The sequence below is a fragment of the Salvia miltiorrhiza genome, chromosome 8 (genome assembly GCF_028751815.1).
Source record: "Salvia miltiorrhiza cultivar Shanhuang (shh) chromosome 8, IMPLAD_Smil_shh, whole genome shotgun sequence".
Classification (NCBI taxonomy): Eukaryota; Viridiplantae; Streptophyta; class Magnoliopsida; order Lamiales; family Lamiaceae; genus Salvia; species Salvia miltiorrhiza.
Window position 1 is genome coordinate 48001940 of NC_080394.1, and position 21958 is coordinate 48023897.

The 21958-nt window shown below is 40.5% G+C and overlaps 1 protein-coding gene across 1 annotated transcript; it reads left to right on the forward strand.

Annotated features, from left to right (window-relative positions):
• The first annotated feature begins 4389 nt into the window (after positions 1–4389).
• On the forward strand, positions 4390–6045 carry LOC130996866 (UPF0481 protein At3g47200-like). The gene has a single exon (XM_057922135.1). The coding sequence runs from the start codon at positions 4575–4577 to the stop codon at positions 5943–5945; it is 1371 nt and encodes a 456-aa protein (XP_057778118.1). The 5' UTR covers positions 4390–4574; the 3' UTR covers positions 5946–6045.
• The last annotated feature ends 15913 nt before the right edge of the window (positions 6046–21958 follow it).

A 21958-nucleotide genomic window follows, 5' to 3' on the forward strand; every position in this document is an offset into this window, starting at 1 on the left:
CTCTTCTGTAGCTCTGTGGAGGAGGAACATTTGTCCTTGCCATCAGTTTGCGTTTCCGAACTTCATCCATATCATGATCTCTTGATTCTTCTGATGTGTTGTTTTCAGAAGTATCGTCCACTGCGTTGATCATGACATTCTTTCCTTTATCAGTTGCATTAACCTTTCCTCCAATGCTTTCAACGAGGCCTTTTGATGGAAAGTTGCTCATCATGGGAGACTTCATCATGCAGTCCTTGACTGTTTCCTTCAGTTTGTGATTGATCCTTTTGATTTCATGAGATGCTCTGTCACATTCTGAGTTGGAGATTCTGAGCTTTTCTTCCAGTCGACTGTTCTCCATGATTAGTTGATCAAGACAATTTTCATCCGGAAAGTAGATGATTGTCTGATTCTTGGCACGTTCATCATCGATCTCCTTTTCCATTATCTGATTCTACTTGAGGAGATCTTCGAACATTTTCCTCAACTGACAGTGATCAGTCATGAGCTGATCGAATTCGTCAGTTTCATCAGCTGAGTTTTCTCCAGATTCTGAATGATCTCCTGAAAACACCAGGGAATTATCAGTATAAGGAGTTTTTGAGTGAGAGATTACCTCTGAGCCATTCATTCCATTGTCGTAGCTGTTGTTGGCCACGCTTTCAGTTTCGTTGGCCATCAGGGCTTGGCTCTCATCATCTGAGCTGGTAGAGTTGTAGTCGGATGATTCTGATGTGTCTTCGGAAGATCCAGCATCATCAGCAACCATCGCTTTCTTCTTCGCATATTTGCGATCTTTCTTGGCTTTCAGCTCTTTGCGCTCAGACTGCGTCAGTTCAGGGCATTCAGTTCGAAAGTGCCCTTTCTTTTTGCATCCAAAGCATTCCATATCTTTCATGTCGAATGCGACTTTCTTTCTTTCTCCGCTTCGATCAGTGGAATGTCTGAAGTTGCTTTCTATTTATTTTCCTTTGTAGTACTGCTTGTGGAACCTTCTGTACTTGCGGAATTTGGACGCCATCTTGTTGAATCTTTTAGTCAACAAAGCATATTGACTGAAGAAGTCCTCGGGCTTGAGTTCCGCTGGTTCCTTCGTCTGCTTCTTGCTTTCTCTTGCTGAAGCTTTCAGTGCTGCTCCTCTTGAGGTTGATGGACCATCCTCGTCTGATCCTCCAGCCTTTTTGATTCCAAGATTTCTCTGGATGTCGAACTCATTTGCCAAGAGATCAGAGTAGAGCTTGTTTGTCGGGAGCTGACTGAATCCAGGCTTGTTCTGATGAGCGACTGAATAGATCTGCCAATCTCCTCGCGGCAGTGCTCGAAGAATCTTCAAGTTGATTTCTCGTTGAGTGTACTTGTCCTTCGAGATGGATTGAACTTCATTTAGGATCTGATTGAATCTGAGTTCCATCTCGTCGACAGATTCATTCTTGAGCATGAGGAAGGAGTCAAACTTCTGGCAAGCTATGGACAGCTTATTCTCCTTGATTTCCTCGGATCCTACGCACATTCTTTCAAGAATGTCCCACATCTCCTTTGCACTTTTGCACTTGATGATCTTGGTGACATGCTTGTCTGGAACTGTGCCGGAGATGATGCTTTTGGCGAGATTGTCTAGCTCATCTTCCTTCCTTTCTTCTGTGGTGAAGTCTGCCTTCTGCTTGATCTGGACCTCATCGTATGGATCCCGATTTGGGTCAACGGGAACTCTTTTGGCGGTTTCGGTGATGATGATTGGTTCGTTGGTGATGACTTCCCACATTCGGCAGTGTTGGGCGGTGAGGAAGCTTTCAAGCCGAAACTTCCATATGTCGTATTTTTCAATAGTAAATATAGGTAGAGAGGATAATCTGCTGTGGTTAGTCTCCATAAAAAAAGAGAGAACATGTAACAACAGATAAGGCAAATAGCAAGCACTTTTTAGAAAGAGAAAAGTTTTTCGAGACCTTTGAGAAAAATGATCTAGTTCAGTTAGAACGTAATCAGAAACAGAATGTTCTTGCGAACAACCTGCTCTGATACCATTTGTTAGGTCCGGAGGGTCTCGAATAGGTGTATGGGGGGGGGAGGGAATACACCTATAGGCTATTTTTAATCTTAAATAAGAGGGATCTCAAGATAGAGATCAAAACGAAACTTTACACGCAAATAGGAATGACCTCTGCAGAGAGGGATGATCCTGAGATCTCTGCATTTAATGCGGCTGTACTTTTGGAGTACGTGGCTTCCTTTGAACGTTGGAGGTTCAGTCCGAGGAAGAATGTTTAACCGATACTTGACTTTAGTATCAGTCCGCTGAATCCAAGTGGCACGCATTAAGTAATCAGTTCCGGACTGATTCTTCAACTGATACTTCAGTTGGTAACTTCAGTCTTCAGTCCTTCGTCCTTCAGTATTCAGAACATCAAACTAAACTAGAAAAGAACTCTAACACTTGAGTTCGAACAGTTCTAGTCTATTACAATTGAGGCCTATGGATTTTGGTATCATCAAAACAAGGATTAGGATATTTCAATGATTTCCCAACATATTTAATTCAAAATAATTCGCACAATTGAGAAGCATCGTTCATACAGAACTTAGTGCACCATGCAATACAGAGCAATAGATTAAAATAATTAATAAATATAGAAATTCATTTAATCGAGGATGCATTAAAACATAATATCTTATTTTATAGGATAAGCTTGGGTTTTGTTTTAGCACAACCCTATATATATATATATATATATATATATATATATATATATATATATATATATATACCTTTACATAAATATAATTTGATTTTCAGCTTTATTCGATTTTTAAAAAGTCAAATCGAATCGAATCGAATCGAAAAAATCGAATTTATATAAAAAATAAAATTAAATCGAATTGAAAAATTGAATCATATTTGTAGGGGTGTAAAATCGGGTACCCGAGGGTACCCCGCCCGTGGGACAAAATGACAAAATACCCTACCCTCACCCGTCTCGCTGGCACTGTGCGGGTACCCTCATTTCCCGTAATTTTTTGGTTGATTTTAGTTTTGCGGGTATTTTTGTCCTGCAATTTGTGGGTACCCTCTTTACCCGCGGGTATTTTGTCCCTCATTTCACAATTTTTTTTGAAAATGTCCTTTCTATTTCATCGAACATTTTGATAATATCTCTGAACTCTGCTCTCTGTAGTGTGAGTCGCGACTAGGGCTAGTGAAGTGGAGTTATTTTCCTATTTGATTTTCTAAGAATTAATAATTATAAAAATTATTTATTTAATTAAAAATTACATGTTGATATGCAGGTACCTGATACCTGTAATTTTTGAGAAAACACTACTTGCATCCAACCCTCTTCGTTGATTTTGCGGGTATTGGATATTCAATATTCGTGTGGGTATGGAGACTGATGAGGATATACCCGATATCCACAACTCGAATTTATACCCCTAATTTGTATTGATTCGATTACTCGGTTTAGAATTTTTCGCTCACTCCTACCGGTTCCGTCTATTTAACAAGGTCTATTAGAGTTTAATAGGTTTACTTTAATTTGTATCTACTAGTCTTTATAATACAGCGTGCTGCATGAAGATGTTTTTGTCTTATTAAAATAAAATAATGTACAACAATCCAATGAAACGAAAAGAAAATGTACACAGACCTAAAACTCTATTTTTTTTTTGCTTAAATCCAATATTGATCATTGATAAATTAATATAAAAATGCATTATTGTTTGAACCTGCCCCCAAGTGCTGTGTGTATATTTTATCAACAATGGAAAATGTCAATTTATCAAAAAAAAACAATAGAGAATGTCAAAAGCGAATCTAACTCAATATTTAATTGCGTCTCATACAACTTTTGTTACTTTTCAGTTCATAATGATGACTCCACTCCTAATCAATTATTAATAATTATCAACGTAAAGAAAATGGATATTTATCACAAAATACACCAACTTTCAATAAAATTTGATTTTTTCTATAACTTTTAAAATTTGGAAAAAATTAAAATCACCTTTCATTTTTTTTTTAATTTTTTTCCACGAATATAAAATATTCCTGAATAGAAGCTGGCTTCACAGCTTTTGACTTAGATTCTTTGATACTTAAATACCCTTAAATAGAAGCTAGTTTAACGACTTTTGATTTAGATTTTTTGATACCTAAGTTAAGTGTGAGGGATAATAAAGATAGCGTAATACAACCGATATATATGTGAATTGAAAATTCATTACGTTTAAGTATCAAAAAATTTAAATCAAAAGTCCTAAAAATCAACTTTTATTTGAGAGTATTTTATACCGTGAAAAAAATTAAATAATAAAACATTTTTTTAATTATTTAAAAATCATGAAAAAATCATAATTTATCGAAAGTTGATTATTTTCCTACAAATATTCCTAAAGAGAATGTATAGATGGGCCAATAATTGTTGGATTAATTATGTGATATATAATTGAACTTGGTCTTCACAATGTAGTAATTTAATACAAACCCAGCCATATTCAACTGCTCCAACATCCAATGCTCTCATACGCTCACAGTGATCACTTCCTTTTTTACCATAAAAAGAATACTCAAAATTCCAAGTGATGCTGCATTCGCAATGGGAAAACACAGCACTACTGCTGAAAACAACAAATTTGAGAGACTTTTCTCCACAGATGAAGCTCTAGCTGTAGCTGTAACTGTAAGAGATGAATCTAAACAAATGCTACCTCTGGAAAAACGATACGGCGTCGAGCCACCACAGCGCCGCCGGATACACCGAGTGCCGCCGCAGCTACGGCGGAGGAACGAGAATCGAAGAGAGTACGACCCGACGATCGTCTCGCTGGGACCTTACCACCACGGCCAGCCGGAGCTCCGCGCTGCGGAGGAGGTCAAACACAGGTTTCTCGACCGCCTGGCTTCCGGCAGCGGCGCCAGCAAAACCGCGCTCCACGGCACGATTCTCGCTCGAATCGGTGAATTCAGAGCCTACTACGCCGACGACGAATGCGTCGACAAATTCGACGACGGAGAACTCGCCACGATGCTGCTTCTCGACGCCTGCTTGATGGTGGCGCTGATGGAGGGCCTCGCCGGCGACAGCGACGTCTTCCTCTTCTGGCACCAGTGCCTCGGCATCGCGACGCTGCAATTCGCATTCCCCGATCTAATGCTGCTCGAGAATCAGCTCCCCTTCCCCGCCCTAAGTTTGATAGTCAATCTACGGCGGGGAAAGGAAGGCGCCGGACTGATCAACAGCTTCTTAAATTGGTTCCTGACCGGAGATTTCAAGCCACAGATCTGCTCAAAATCCGACGGCGTGGAGGAGCTCCCCCTCCACCTCCTCGAAGCCTGCCACAGAATGCTCGTAGGCTCCAAATCCCCAACGCAGAAAATCTCCGGTTTGAAATTCACGAATCCGGAGCGCGACATCACGACCAGATCCGTGATGGATCTGAAATCGAAGGGGATCGAGGTGACAGCGAGCTCATCGTGCTCGATCCGAGACATCAAGTTCATACCGGGGGCGTTCCAGAAGGCGGAGCTGCAGCTGCCGACGCGGATGGTGTGGTCGCACGCGCTGAGCACGCTGTCGAACGTGATCGCGTACGAGATGTCGCCGGGGACGGCGTCGGAGTTCGAGGTGCTCTCATACGCGAACTTCATGAAGGCGCTGACGGAGAGCGTGGAGGATGCGAAGGAGCTGCAGGAGAAGGGGATCTTCATAAATCGGTTTCAGAATCAACAGCAGCTGGTGGAGGAGCTGAGAGGCGTGGACACGTTTGGGATGGACAATCTGGAGATATTCAAGGAGGTGAAGGTGGAGATCGAGGAGCACTGCAAGAGCAAGGCCAAGACGTGGATGGCCGATCTTATCCATACATTTTTCGCCAGCCCGTGGACGGTCATCGCCTTGTTCGCCGCCATCATTCTTCTCTGCCTCACCCTTGTCCAGACCTATTTCACCATTAATCCTTTAACCTGATCAGATATATACATACCAATTCACATCGGATTAATCAAATTTATGTCACATTGTTCCCAGATTAAAATCAAATAACAAATGCAAATCGTGTTAACTAAAAGCTTAATGGTTGCTTTTTACCCATTTTCAAAAATAAAAAAATATATATATCTACTACTCCCTCCGTCCCACTAGACTTGGCACTTTTGAGTTGGGCACGGAGATTAAGAATAAAGGGTTAAGAGTGTAAAGTAGGTAGAGTCCATTTATTTTATGTGAGTAGAGAAAGTAGGGACCACATACTATTTTAGGAAAGTGCCAATTCTAGTGGGACAAACAAAAAAGGCAAGTGTGCCAAGTCTAGTGGGACGGAGGGAGTACTAAAAAGGAAAACTATAAAAATTACTTCCTTCATCCCATTAAAAGCGGTCACATTCTTTTGAGAACGGAGATTAAGAAGAGGATTGTTATGTTTTAATTAAGGACAAGTTTGGTTGAGGGTTATACACCATATTAGTTATTTTAATCCGGATTAGACAGGAGTTTGATATTATATTGAAACATCGTAGACGGCCCTGAGATTAGGCAAGGCCCGTAGCTAAATTTCAGGATTACGCTGTATTCGTAATACCTCCAACCCCCTCCGATTATAGTAATCAATACAGATTATGGCAATATTTTTCACTACCCTCGCACGACTTCCGATGATTGAATTTCAACCCTAGCTCTCCTCTTCCCATCGCCTCTCTTTCTCCATTCCATCTGTTTCGAACCCTAGGGTGGAAATTATTCCAGATTCGATTTGCAAAAAACTCAAAGCCATCAACTTCCCTCTCTCGCAATATTCAGATTTCAGATTCAAAGCCATCCACTTCCATCTCATCGCAAGAACTGAGGAATACAATTTCAAAGGGTATAAACTAGGATTTGGGCATTTCGGCGACACCATCTTCCAGCTGTTCTCTAATCAAGAACTGAGAGAGAAAATTTGAAAGGCATCATCGGCAGTGTAAAGATCCGGTAAGAACCACCATTAGATGTGTTTATGGCTTTCGATTTTTTCGTTGATCTGTGGTATGTTGATTTGGGGGTTGTTCATTTGAAAACCACGAAATCACCCACTGATTTCATTATGTCGATCGTCATTTTTAGAATATGTGGAATTTGTCGACTGGAATTTCATCATCTAGGGTTCGAATCTATTCTACTAATTGTTTGATTTCAAGACCTGCGATTTTCAATAAATTATTTCTTTGTTTGCCTCTTTCTTTGTGACTAACAAAATATTTCAGATATTTTTTATTAGAATACCAATTTAACGAGCAACAATTACACTACCAAACGCTAATGTGATTGCATAATTTGTTCCTTTTAAGTCACTTCTGCATATTATTGAATTCCATATGTGGGCATTGATTTATTTCGTTCATTAATTTGAAATTCGTATGATTTTGTGAACACATATACATGAAAATCGGGACACCAACAGAGCGAAGGCCAGGCTAACAAAGGTCAGTTCAGCGCCTTCTTGCCAATTGTTGGGAACTTAATGAAATATTCTAATCCTTATTTTGATGATACGAAAATCAATAGGTTTCTTTTTATAATAGACTAGGACTGGTTGAACTCAAGTGTTAGAGTTCTTTTTCTAGTTTAGTTGCTGTTCTGAAGACTGAAGACTGAAGAACGAAGGACTGAAGACTGAAGTTGCCGACTGAAGCATCAGTCGAAGAATCAGTTTTTAACTGATTACTTAATGCGAGCCACGTGGAATCAGCGGACTGATACTAAAGTCAAGTATCGGTTAAACATTCTTCCTCGGACTGAACCTCCAACATTCAAAGGAAGCCACGCACTCCAGAAATACAACCGCATTAAATGCATAGATCTCAGGATCGTCCTTTCTCTGTAGAGGTCATTCCTCTTTGGTGATTACCTTTTCAGAGATATCACATCTCCTACTCTTCAACATAGCCGTTCTCACCAAACAAGGAACCTCGAAGATTGAAGCCTCAACCCAAGTTCAAATTACTCTATAACGGAAGAAATCTTGAAGACCTTCTCTGCCAACGGATCTATTCAAGACTTCTCCTATAAATAACGCTCGAGGATCACTTCAATCTTCACCGATTCAACGACATAAGCTGACGCTGACAAAATTATTTCTCAGCTAAAGCCCAGACTCTCCAAAGTTTGAATCGAAGAAGAGAATCCCAAAGCCAAAAATCAGTCACTGCTGATTACATACATTCTCTTAGACTTTAGGCAAACCTTTTTATCCAAAGCTTAGGTCAAACTAACTCCAAAGAACTTGTTCTTTGAAGTTTAGTTGGCAAGTTTTCAAACCTCCCTTCAAACAACTGAATCAAGTGTTTGTGTTGTAAAGGAGTTCAGAAAGGTATTCTGTCTCCGTGAGATCCTAGTGCCCAGTGCGTGCTAGGAGTGAGAAATCCAACAAGGTGTGTTGGTACTGAAGATTGGATCTTCGGTTGTTTCGGTTGTGTGCACCCGTAAGCACATGTTCAGGTTTGCAGTGCACCCGTAAGCACTTGCCCAGTGAAGTTGTTGGTCTGATCAACCGACCGTGGATGTAGGAAGTGTTTTCCGAACCACGTAAAATTCTATGTGTTATTTACAGCTTTCAGTATTTACTTTTTTACTTGTGCTCTACCCTTCGTAAACTGAAAACTAATTAATAGCAAAGAGAAACCTAAAGACTGACAACGTGCTTAACCGACAGGCTATTGCGAAATAAAAGTTTTCTGCTGCGTGTGTTATCAGTCTAACTGATCTATCTTCTGAGAGTTAGTAAGATTCATAACATCTTTTTTTATCAAACTCGACTGAAGCTTTACGTGAATCGGTTAAGGTCTTTGGACTTAACTGATAACTCCTTATTGAAGAGTATTCAGTATCAGTCGTCAACCCTATTTTGGTCAAAACTCTTTTCAGTAAACAGGTTGTTTGAGTTTGTGTTTGAAGTTTCGTTTTGATCTCTTGTAAAGATAGAAAGTAGCCTATAGGTGTATTCCCCCCCATACACCTATTCGAGACCCTCTGGACCTAACAATTGGTATCAGAGCAGGTTGTTCGCAAGAACAATTCTATTTTGATAAGGTTCTATCTGAACTAGATCCTTCAGAGGGTTATTTTCAACTCTTAAAATCTTTTCAAGATTTTTCTTGGTTTTGCATGCTCTGTGTTTTTCTCTCCGTTCCTGTGTATTTCTTTGTCTTTATCTCATGAACAGGACCAAGAAAGACTCCTCCAGCGACTATATCAAAACATTCTTTCGAGGAGTCAACGGACTTGAGATTGGGCCATTGGATTCAGACCTCAACGACAGACTTACCTTTCCAGAAGAAAGCCAGAGTCCAACCCACTCACCTCCAGGAGAAACTTGCAAATATGATCAAGCTCGACAAGAATATCAAGACCTAAGAATAAGATTTGAAAATCTCCTTAGGGAACACAGACAAATCATCAGAGAGACTCTCTATGTGCAAGACGTTCGAAGGAATGTCATGCACTATATCTCAGATGAAGACGAAACTGATAGAAGAAACGTTCAAGAGCGCAGATTGATCAACAGTCTGAAACTTCTACAGTCTCAGAAGCAAGAACTTCTATCTCGTCTTGAAAAAACAGAAATGAACTTCAAGAAGACGTCAGAAATGTTTGAAGGAGTGATCCATGAAGCAACTCTGCAGACCAGAAGAAAGATGAAACAAGAGAAGCTGATGCAGTAACAGTCAAAACCGGAGTGCCTAAAGAAGAATCAGTCATCTTTTACGGGGGAACTTTCACTGCTTTTAACACTCAATTCAAAAATGGTTGACGTGTAAGTTGCTCTCAATGAGTTCATTAGTTTAATGACTATTTTTCGTTTATGACTCTCCATTGAAAACTGTTACTAGGCTGATTCGTAATGATGATTTCCTATCCTTATTTGTTTTATGATATTTAGAATTTTCGTCTAAATATGATTGTCACACGTTCGCACGATCCCGCCCTTTTTACTAACAAGCGAACTGATCCACACGTGTCACGTCTCTATTTGCACGGATTTCAAAAGATCATTGAAACCGCCTTGTGCACGATCTTCCACATTCTCTTCAAAATCGTTTCATTTTCTGCAAAAGATTTTCTCAAATCTCTGAGAACTCATTCGCTTCAAATCAAACAGTGTCTTCTTTCCTCTTGACTCACCGTGAAATCCACAGTTCAATCTCTGTGAGAAACTTCCAAGATTTTTGCAGAAATCCTTCATCTCAAAATCTACTCATGGAAAGATCTTCAAAATCCATCCCTCAACAAGTTATTTGTTACGAGCCCATCGTCACAACTGAGGCTCTTCAGAAACTCCCTGAACAATGCAAGATAAATGAGATCTTGAACCGACATGGATGGACAAAGTTTCTTCATAGTGCACCAGAATTTTTTCTCGATGAACAAACCATCAAAAAGTTCTATGACACCATTCAGTTTGACGAGACGACCGGTGACTACACAGCAGAAATCGACATCTTCACCAACGAAGATTTCTCGGAGTCGACAAAGTTTTTTGTCAACATCTCTCAAGCAGCAAGGGATCGAACTGTTCAATCTCCCAACTGAAGGACCGACTCCAATCTTCTTAGATGAAGAAGCCATCAATCTCATGAGAGATGCCCTGATGAATGATGCCTCCTCTTACACGAACATCAAGAACGTCTTGAGCATGTCAAGACTGCATCCTCATCTCAGACCCATTGCCAAGATGATCAAGAGATGTTGGTTTGGCATTCTTGGATCACCAGATCATCTTTTAAGACCGCACAAACTTGTGCTGATCGCACTAATGCAAGAAGGCTCATTCAATTGGGAAAGGGCATATATTCAAATTCTTGCTGAAGAAAAGAAGGAAACTCACTCCTCTAGACACTTACGACAAGGGACAAGAGTGTCATCCTTGATCCTACACAGCACGAATCAGATTCAATGCTTCTGGAAGAACACCACCAAAGTTCCTTCAACAATTCACATTTTTGAAGGGCGAAGAGCATAACCAGAGTAATTCCCAGCGTGATCAGTGAAACCCCTGTTTCAACAACAGAGACTCACTACAGAACTCGAGGCTCAGTCAAAAGAAACCTCGACTGTCTTTCAACTCCAGTCAAGATTCTTCTTGACTCTCCTCACTCAAAATCCAAAGAACACCTTGAGAAAACTGCTCAGAAGACATCAGCAGAAGTACCAATTCCAGGTAGCAAAACTTCTCATCAACCACCATCATCCCCTGCTGATCCTCCTCAATGTCAACAAGAACAACAGCCAAACAGGTCACAAGCAGTTGACAAAGAAGGAAGTCCTACAGAAGAGCTTCATCCTCCTCTCACCGGATTCTTCCACTTCTGTCATGAAAGCTTCAACAAAAAGGTCAAGTTTCCAGAACCTGCTGACCTCAATGCTGCATCATCATCCACCGTGACACCTCTCGCACTTCTCAAGAACTATCTGACACTCCTTGCTCAACATTGTGTCTCTGTCACCTTTCCTTCTGTCGATGTTGTTGAAGCATGCTGAAGAGTTTCAAGACCTCGTCAGCTACTTCTTCTTCATCTTCGTCAAGACTATGCCAGATCCAAATTTCATAGAATTGACGAAGTTCTATCAAACGCTGAAATGGAAGCTCTCGAAGATAGTGTCTTTGATAAATTTAAAGTCACAAATCTCTGGGATGCAATCCATGACTGGTCTCCCAACTTCAGACAGTACCTGATTTCCAAAGGTTTCCTCAAGGAAGATGTCAACAATGATAATGAAACTCACCTTGAGTCTCCAAATCGTCAAACTCTTTCTTCCGATGAAAATATAAGGAATGAAGACTCAGCTGATGAAGTTTCGAAATCGGCAAAGCCTTCTTCAGATGAGGAAATTCAACTGCTAGATGAAAGGCTGCTCATACAAGAAAATGAGACCTACGATCTCAAGGTCAAATTTGCCTTCCTTGAATCAACTGTCATGAATCTTCAACGTCAATCGGGAATCCAGACCAAAGACGGCGTCGTACCTGAGTCTCACGACAACAAGAATCAAGAAGAAGACAAGAAGGAAAAAGGAAAGAGAGTTGCAGAGACATCCGAAAGTCCACAGAAGAAAACGAGCAAGAAACTTCGCATCAACTGAAGATAAAGGAAGGTCCATTATGTATTTTGTCTTTAAAATTCATATTTTTGTAAATGATGTTCTTGAACTGAATTGACGACATCCTTTTGTTTAGTCTAGTGTTGCAACTTTGGCTATCGATGTTTCGAAACTGTTTGATCTCTGTTTATGATTGTTTCTCCCATTTATATCCATTTCAGTTAACCTTTCGTTAGTTAACTGGTTGTCAAACTGAGGGAGAACGTAGTTCTGTTAAAATCAGCTAAGTTGTCATTCCTGACTGATTGTTGGGAACTTGACTAAAGTGTTCTTAACTGTTACTAATAAGAACTGAGATGATTTTTGTTAACTGGTGACCAAGTTTTTCTTGATAATCAAGATTTATTCAAAATACTTTTTGAACACTACTTTTTCTAATTTTCGCATGATTTGATCTCCGCCCTTTTTTCATGATTAAGAAATTACGTCAAATATTCTTCATCATTTAAAATCTCTTATTTTAAGGCATTTCTCTGACGGGCATTTAATGCGGATTTAAAAAATCATTAAATTCGACTTGGCGCGTGGATTTCCAACCGCCGATGTCTTTACAATTGCCCTAAGTAACTGTTCATCTTCCATGATCACACTTTGTCACCACGTCTATCTCTCATTTCATCAACACATTTACACATCTCATTTCTCTCTTGCATTCAAACTAACCTCTATTCCACAGCCTTCATCTGTGAGATTTTCCAGTCCCAAAACTTGTTTTCTACAGATTCTCAAAAATGGTAAAAACTGATGGAAAAAAGTCTGGCACCAAGGTAATCGACTGCACCACCAGAGTAGTCAGATACGAACAGTCGATAGACACTCCCTCATTTTAGACGAAGCCGAAATATGGAGAAGCAGAAGAGATCCTGAATCAACACCGATGGATGACCTTCTTAACCAGATGAGCAGATTACCTTCTAACTGATGCTGTCAAACAATTCTATCAGAATCTGCGATTCAACGAATCTGGCGAGCTCCTCTCAACAATCACAGTTTTCACGGCATCAAATCTCTCGGATAAACAGGAAGAAACACTCAATGTTACAAACATTATCAGAGATCTGTTTAGACTTTCGAACAATGGTCATTCACTCTCATCCGTCTCAGATGAGGAAGCCAATCTTTCTCTTCATCAGCCTAGATACTCTCTGCTAGGCAAAATCATTCAGAAATGTTGGATTGGTGCGACAGGAACTCCAAACAAGGCGTCTCAGCCCCAAAAGAATATCCTGGCCGCTCTCTTGAAGGAAGGACCCTTCAACTGGGAATAGGCTTATCTCAATCTCCTCTTCAGCGAGCCTCGCAACTCTAAGCCTGCAAACTTGCTCCGACAGGGAAACATGGTATCCCAAATCATCATTCAAGGGACGAAGCATTTCCCTCTTATTTTCTGGCCGGTGATGTTGTCATTCACTGACAGCTTTCGACTTTTCAAGGTAGCAAAAGGTGGACCTAAGCCTTCCAAGAAGGCGAAGGTAATTGTTCTCTCTTCTCCAGAGTCTAATGAATCGGAACTCCCTGAACCTCCCACTTCTGAACATCCCATTTCCCATGCCACAACGGTACCTCGTCGTCCTCGCTCTTCTATCCCGAAAACTTCATCCAAAACAGTCTCTAAACTAAAATCCAAAGCTGTTTCTAGAATTCATCCATCTCCCAAATCTAAAGGAAAAGCTGTCCTACAGATTCCTTCTGAACCTACTCCAATTGGTTCATTAGCAAAAATCTAAGCAGTCGTAGCCATGCAGTCTGAAGCCAGACGAGATGCATGAAATCACTTACTGCATCTCCTTGGTGATTTTGACACTTCCCTAGAAGTCTATCAAAACCTTCATAAACTTCTTACCTATACAATTCTGAAGACAGCTCCCTGCCCACAAATCAACGATCTTCAAAGTGTTGAAACTGAAGATTCGTTTGAAATTGAAGAAGCCTCCTTGCTCAGCATTTTCAGTTTCACCAGAGTGTGGGATGTAATGTATGGCTTTGACAAGTTTGTCATGGACTATCTTGAATCCCAAGGGTACATCAGAAATACCCTGATTCTCAACAAAGATGCTGGCACATCCACATCTAGAATCATTGAGGAGACTCCAGTCTTTGATTATGTTGCTCCATCGTCTCCTCTTCATCAAAGTACAGAGCCTGAAGTCACTCTTCAAGAAGCCTATGCTTCTGAGTCTGCCCCTCAAGACGGCTCTGCTGCTGGTTTCTCTTCTCGGATCAGTTGATGACTGATCCAGTCAATCAGTCAATGGCAGAAACCTCCACTGTCATGCCTTCTATCTCTGAAGATATTCAGCCCGATGATTTTGATAAGGCTGAAAATCTGACTTCCCCTCCTGCAGCTGAAATTACATCAGTTGAAGATACTGATCCCTCCACTCTGGAAAGATCTATTGAGGACGTCACAGAAACTCCTCTTCCTTCATCACCACCAATCTTCACCACTGGTGAGCCCACTCCAGCCGAAGGACACTTCATCAGAAAAGGACGCGCCTTTGCTCCTTCTTCTCCCACAGATGAAGAAGTAATTCCTCCTGCTCCAACCACAGCCACTGATGCTGCTACTTCATCTCATGGAGCCTCAACTTCTCAAATGGAACCAAGGCTCCTCATGTTCCTCCTGAGTTACCAGTTGAATTCATCGAACTAACTCGCAAACTGGGAGTCATTCGATATGATTCAGATGATGATACAGACGGATGCATCACTGAATGGAAAGGGAGAGAACTAGTCAAGTCCAGTTCGTCATCCCTGAAGGCACTGAAAATCCAATTGATGCATTGCTGGAAGTTATCTCTGACCAACAATACGCAATTGAGACACTCAAGCATGAGCGAGAACGTCAGGAAATCTATGGTGCCAAGTTCTTCAAGTATCTCATTGCTGTTGAAGACTTATGATCGCAGAAGAACTCCATCCCATCTTTGCTCGCCTTGTAAAATTTGAAAGTGAGCTTAACATGGTTCGCGAATCGTCAAACTCAACGCTCATTCAATCGATGCTCTGCGACATCAAAGGTCTTCAAAGGAAAGTCAACTCTCTCCCTGGAGATGATGCCAAAAAGGGGAAAGAGTATTTGGAATCTGACCTTTCTGCAGATTTGGCACAGGATTTTACCAAAGCTCAAGCTCCCTCTGCCTCAAGAGAATACAGCAGAAAGAGATCAAGAGAAGAAGGCTCATCTTCTAGATACCCAGAGCCCAAGGACAAGAAAGTTCTCCATATGGGCGAAGATACTCAACAACCCTTCCCACAAATGCTTCGAGAAGAACAGAGAGTGAAGCAGTATATCAACGAAGGACTCTTGGTATCCTACTTGGATAAATTTGAGCGACAAGATCAGTGGATACCAACCGACTTGAATGAATGGTGAGGAAAGCTGAAAGAAAGCTACACCAAATGGGTTGTCTTTGCTAATCTCAACAAGAGTAGAGATTTCCAAAATGAAGCATGGAAATACTTTCTTGTGAACTGGCCTGAAAGAGCAATGGTTGAGAGAATGCAGTCTGCTCAAAGAAAAGCTGGAATTCCGATCTCCAATTCCCTGAAGATGACGGTTTGCCCTCCGAGAATCGAAAACGGCGTCAACAGAGAATCCATCAAAAGAGAAGTCAGGAGCATCTGCAACATATGGAATGTGCCTACAAACTACAGTTCAGATGATTATGACAAAATCAGGAAGGCGGTCTTCAACTTGTATGGTCAAAAACCATAGTCCTCTGTTTTGGTTCTTTTTGGTTGTTTCTTACCGCCTCATGTATTTTGAACTGATGTCTTATCAGTTTTTCTTAAATGAAAAGATCTTCTCTTTGATCTCAACCTGAAGACAATGACTTTTTGTCGAGGCTCTGATTACTATTTTTCTGTCTTGTCCTTGTTCTGTTTCGTTGAACTGTTGTGTTCCTCTCTCTGAGTACAAGTTTTAGGTTCTATTGTTAAGGGGGAATAGTATTCACCCTGTTTAATAACTTGTGCTTTAAGTTCAGTCTCCTTCTTGCATAGAACTGTTGTGTAGTTTTGGCATCATCAAAAAGGGAAAAATTGTTGGGAACTTAATGAAATATCCTAATCCTTGTTTTGATGATACCAAAATCAATAGGTTTCTTTTTGTAATAGACTAGGACTGGTTGAACACAAGCATTAGAGTTCTTTTTCTAGTTTAGTTGTTGTTCTGAAGACTGAAGACTGAAGAACGAAGGACTGAAGACTGAAGACTGAAGTTGCCGACTGAAGCATCAGTCGAAGAATCATTTTTTAACTGATTACTTAATGCGAGCCACGTGGAATCAGCGGACTGATACTAAAGTCAAGTATCGGTTAAACATTCTTCCTCGGACTGAACCTCCAACGTTCAAATGAAGCCACGCACTCCAGAAGTACAACCGCATTAAATGCAGAGATCTCAGGATCGTCCTTTCTCTGCAGAGGTCATTCCTCTTTGGTGATTACCTTTTCAGAGATGTCACATCTCCTGCTCTTCAACATAGCCACCAAACAAGGAACCTTGAAGATTGAAGCCTCAGCCCAAGTTCAAATTACTCTCTAACGAAAGAAATCTTTAAGACCTTCTCCGCTAACGGATCTATTCAAGACTTCTCCTATAAATAGCGCTCGAGGATCACTTCAATCTTCATCGATACAACGACATAATCTGAAATGCTGCCAAAATTGTTTCTCAACTAAAGCCCAGACTCTCCAAAGTTTGAATCGAAGAAGAAAATCCCAAAGCCAAAAATCAGTCACTGCTGATTACATATATTCTCTTAGACCTTAGGCAAACCTTTTTATCCAAAGCCTAGGTCAAACTAACTCCAAAGAACTTGTTCTTTGAAATTTAGTTGGCAAGTTTTCAAACCTCCCTTCAACCAACTGAATCGAGTGTTTGTGTTGTAAAGGAGTTCAGAAAGGTATTTTGTCTCCGTGAAATCCTAGTGCCCAGTGCGTGCTAGGAGTGAGAATTCCAATAAGGTGTGTCAGTACTGAAGATTGGATGTTCGGTTGTTTCGGTTGTGTGCACCCGTAAGCACATGTTCAGGTTTGCAGTGCACCCGTAAGCACTTGCCTAGTGAAGTTGTTGGTCTGATCAACCGACCGTGGATGTAGGAAGTGTTTTCTGAACCACGTAAAAATCTCTGTGTTATTTACAGCTTTCAGTATTTACTTTTTCGTCGGTTGCCCAGTGAAGTTGTTGGTCTGATCCTTTTGACACTGTCGATGTTGCGCCGATTGACAAGCGTCTATCCTCACGATAGCCGCTGATTTGATTTTCCTTACCCACACACCTCCCCTCTTATGCTTCTTTCTCTTCACCAAAAACCCTCTCCTCAACCTCCTTTGGTTTGCATGTTCACTGCTCTCTTCTTCCCAGTTTCGAGAGCCATGCAAATCAACCCCTGCCCCTTTCTTCGTCTTCTCTCATCTTTCACTTTCTTCTTTTTCTAAACCTCCGCATTCTCCATCTACCTCTTACCCTCAGCATCTTTCTCTGGACCATTCTGCGATTCTGTTTCCTCGCAATGGTCTTAGATTCATCCTTCAGTCAATTCTACCTTTTTGATGTTGCCAAAAATGGGGAAAGTTCTTAGAGACTTATTCTCAAAAGACTGAAGGCGATCAAGCAAAATGATCATCACAATGATCATGAGGAAGATTAGCCAAATGATAAGACCTCAAATCAACGGAAAACAAGTGGGAGTGGAACAAGCTTAGGAACACGAAGACAGAAGATGAAGATCAAGAAGTTCAAGGCGCAACAATGCAGACTGCTGGAGTCCATGAGTTTCCCATGATGTTTTTCTTTTTCTTTTTACTCCACTGTAAGTCTTGCTCTGTACCTCGACTGATGGCTTATCAGTCTTACTTTAATGAAAAGAACTTCTTTTTTATCTCAACCTGAAGACAATGACTCTTTGTCCAGGCTCTGATTAATGTTTTTATGTCTTCTCCTTGTTCTGTTTTAGAACTGATTCGTTCTTGACTCTAAGTACAAATTTTTAGGTTCTATTGTTAAGGGGGAATTGTATTCACCCAGTTTTAGAACTTGTGCTGTGAGTTCAGTCTTTTTATTTGTCTACAACTGTTGTATGGTTTTGGCATCATCAAAAAGGGGGAAATTGTTGGGAACCTTGTGGAATATCCTAATCCTTGTTTTGATGATACCAAAAACCATAGGTCTTAATTGTAATAGACTAGAACGGTTTTGAACTCAAGTGTTAGAGTTCGTTTCTAGTTTAGCTTGCGGTTCTGAAGACTGAAGACTGAAGACTGAAGAACGAAGGATTGAAGACTGAAGACTGAAGTTACCAACTAAAGTATCAGTTGAAGAATTAGTTCAGAACTGATTACTTAATGCGTGCCGTGTGGACCCAGCGGACTGATACTAAAGTCAAGTATCAGTTAAACATTCTTCCTCGGACTGAACTTCCAACGTTCAAAGGATGCCACGTACTCAAAAGTACAGCCGCATTAAATGCAAAGATCTCAGGATCTTCCTCTCTCTCTGCAGAGGTCATTCCTATTTGGTGGCTACTTTTTCAGAGACGTCACATCTCCTGCTCTTCAAGATAGCCGTTTCCACAAAACAAGGAACCTCGAAGATTGAAGCCTCAGCCCTAATTCAAAATGCTCTCTAACGGAAGAAATCTTGAAGATGTTCTTCGCCAACGGATCTATTCAAGATCTCTCCTACAAATAGTATTCGAGGATCACTTCAATCTTCACCGATTCAACGACATAAGTTGAAACTCTGCCAAAATAGTTTCTCAGCCAAAAGCTTAACCTCCCCAAAGCTTGAATCGAAGAAAAGAATTTCAAAGCCAAAATCAGTCACTGCTGATTACACACATTCTCTTAGATCTTAGGCAAACCTCTGTTTACCCAGAAGCCAAGGTCAAACTTGCTCCAAAGAACTTGTTCTTTGAAGTATAGTTGGCAACCGTTCAAACCTCATTTCGAGAAGAAAGAGCCGAGTGTTTGAGTGATTCGGAGTTCAGGAAGGTACTCTGACTCTGAGAAATCTTAGCACGGGTTGTGCTAAGTGTGAAAAATCCGACACGAGTGAAGTGTGGGTACTGAAGAAGTGGTTTCTTCAGTGGTACGGTTGTATGCACCCGACAAACACACGGTTCGGTTTGCATTGCACCAGTTAAGCACTTGCGGAGTGGATTGTTGGTCTGATCAACCGACCGTGGATGTAGGAAGTGTTTTTCAAACCACGTAAAAGTCTCTGTGTTATTTACAGCTTTCAGTATTACATTCTTACTTGTGATTGTTTCAATAGATAAACTGAATACTGAATAACTGCAAAGAGAAACCTAAGACTAACAACGTGCTCAACTGAGGCTATTACGAAACTAACTTTATTTTCGCTGCGTATGATATCAGTCTGACAGATCTATCATTTGATAGTCAGGAAGAGTGTTATCATCTCTGTTTTAGCAAACTCGACTGAAGCCCTTATGTGCATCAGTTAGTTCCAGTAATTTAACTGATAACTCCTTACTGAAGAGTTTTCAGTATCAGTCGTCAACCCTGTTTGGTCAAAACTCTTTTCAGTTAACAAGCGTCATAGTTTGCGTGTAAAGTTTCGTTTAGATCTCTATCTTGAGATCCCTCTGATTTGAGGAAAGAAACATAGCCCATAGGTGTATTCCCCCCCTCCACATACACCTATTCGAGACCCTTCGGACCTAACAAACACTTACGTCATTTAGTGGGTGTAAATGATGTGGACTGTATTTCCAACCTTCGTATGGACCGTAGGACTTTTGTTAGGCTTTGTGTGATTTTATGGGAACGGGGGGGTTTGGTTAATGGTCGGTTTGTTACCGTTGAGGAACAAGTAGCAATGTTTCTTTCAGTTCTAGCCCATCATAAAAAAATAGAGTAGTTAGATTTGACTTTTGGAGATCCGGCCAAACGATCTCGCATTATGTACATGCGGTCTTAGGAGTAATTATTAGGATACAAGATTTATTCCTAGCCAAACCCGAAGTTGTTCCAGCAGATTGTAGTGACCCACGGTGGAGGTGGTTTAAGGTATACATAATATATAAAGATATTCAGTAGAGCCCCTTAAATTGAATGTTCTTGATGTATTTAACTAATTCTACTTGTGACTTGTGTATATAGGGCTGTTTAGGGGCCTTAGATGGCACTTATATCAGTGTCATGGTTGATAATGAGGCTAAACCCCGGTATCGGACACGAAAGGGGCAAATATCAACAAATGTTCTAGGTGTTTGTGATCGCAATCTAAATTTAAGTTATGTGATAATCGGTTGGGAAGGATCGACGGCGGACTCTCGAATCTTACGAGATGCAATTAATAGACCTCATGGCCTTAGGGTCCCAAAGGGTATAAGCTACTATTTAATATATTCAATACATATATGTGCTTAATTCGTTATATGAATATTGATTGATATTTTAACTTCATTGATTCTTTGCTAGGGAAATACTATTTGTGTGACAACGGTTATGCGTATAGTGATGGTTTTCTAATGCCTTTCAAGGGTGTTAGATACCATTTAAAAGAGTGGGGTCCGAACAATGCACGACCACAAAATAAAGAAGAGCTATTTAATTTGAGACATAGTAAGGTGAGAAACAGGATAGAGCGAGTCTTCGGCATATTGAAGATGAGATGGGGTATTCTTAGGTCTCCATCATTTTATCCTATCCGGGTGCAAAATAGACTCATAATGGCAGCCTTCTTGCTCAACAATTTTGTTCGGATGGAGATGCCGATCGTCCCCATAGAACAACAGCTAGACAATATGCCTCAAGATAACGGGTTGGACATAGATGCAACACATGATGAATTCATAGATGTCGTTCAGTGTTTCCCCGAATGGAATGCGGCGAGGAATGCTTGTGGTTGCAGTATTTGAATAATAATTAGGTGTGTGGCTAAAATATGTGATTACTAGTTCAATATTTTCATGTTTTTTTTATAATTGTTGCTGCTGTCTTGTAATGCTTATTAGTAGCTTCTTTTCATGGAAATATAAATAACATTGTAGTTGTTATTCCCTCTAATTCGTAGGATGGACGCTGCTAGTATGTTATAAATTGCATTTCTGATGGGTGGGGAACAATGGCGTGGTTTTCACAAAACATAACCTCTAACCTTGCAAGGTATAATGTTGGTATTTGTCAAAGATGGTTATTTTATATTCAAAGATGCCTTAATTAGTTTTTACAACATCTGTCACTACCTTTCGTTTTGGAGAGGACACCTAATAACAACTAACTCCCAACAACCTTAATTAATTTAACCTAAAGAAGAGCAAAATTACTGATATATAAAAACCATTCAACTCTTCTCCCTTCACGCCACAAACATCACAATAAACACCTGTATTCGAAAACTCTATCTTTGTTCTCTCCCAAAAATGTCGTTCCTTCTCAAAGGCTCCCAAACTTTGTACCTCTATCCCTTCAAGTGGGATTCGACCAAAGATAAATTGCTCCTCTCGTGTTTTATAGAAAAGATCTAAGAATGCCGCCCATCCCCACCCCATCTTTCTCCTCACGCACTAATTCATGCGATGTTGGCGCTAAACTCGCAACTACAAGCGGATATGTCGCTCAATGAAGTCGAAGAGAGAGTTGAATTCTTTCACAAACACTTGCGCAATGTGAAAGGAACCCAGTTCGATCAAAAAACTAACGTGATTCACGCCACCGATGAAGTGTGGAAACATCTATTTAAGGTTTATTTACTTGGAGATTATTTAGTAGTTAATTTCTGGTTTTTAAATGAACATTCATTTAATTGTTTTTTCCATAGGAAAATTCTTTTTCTAAGCCTATTACCATGAAGGCGAGCCCGAATTTTTACA

What these genes read in the sequence shown, in the direction of transcription:
- LOC130996866 (XM_057922135.1), top strand. Translation starts at nt 4,575, where the DNA reads ATGGGAAAACACAGCACTACTGCTGAAAACAACAAATTTGAGAGACTT.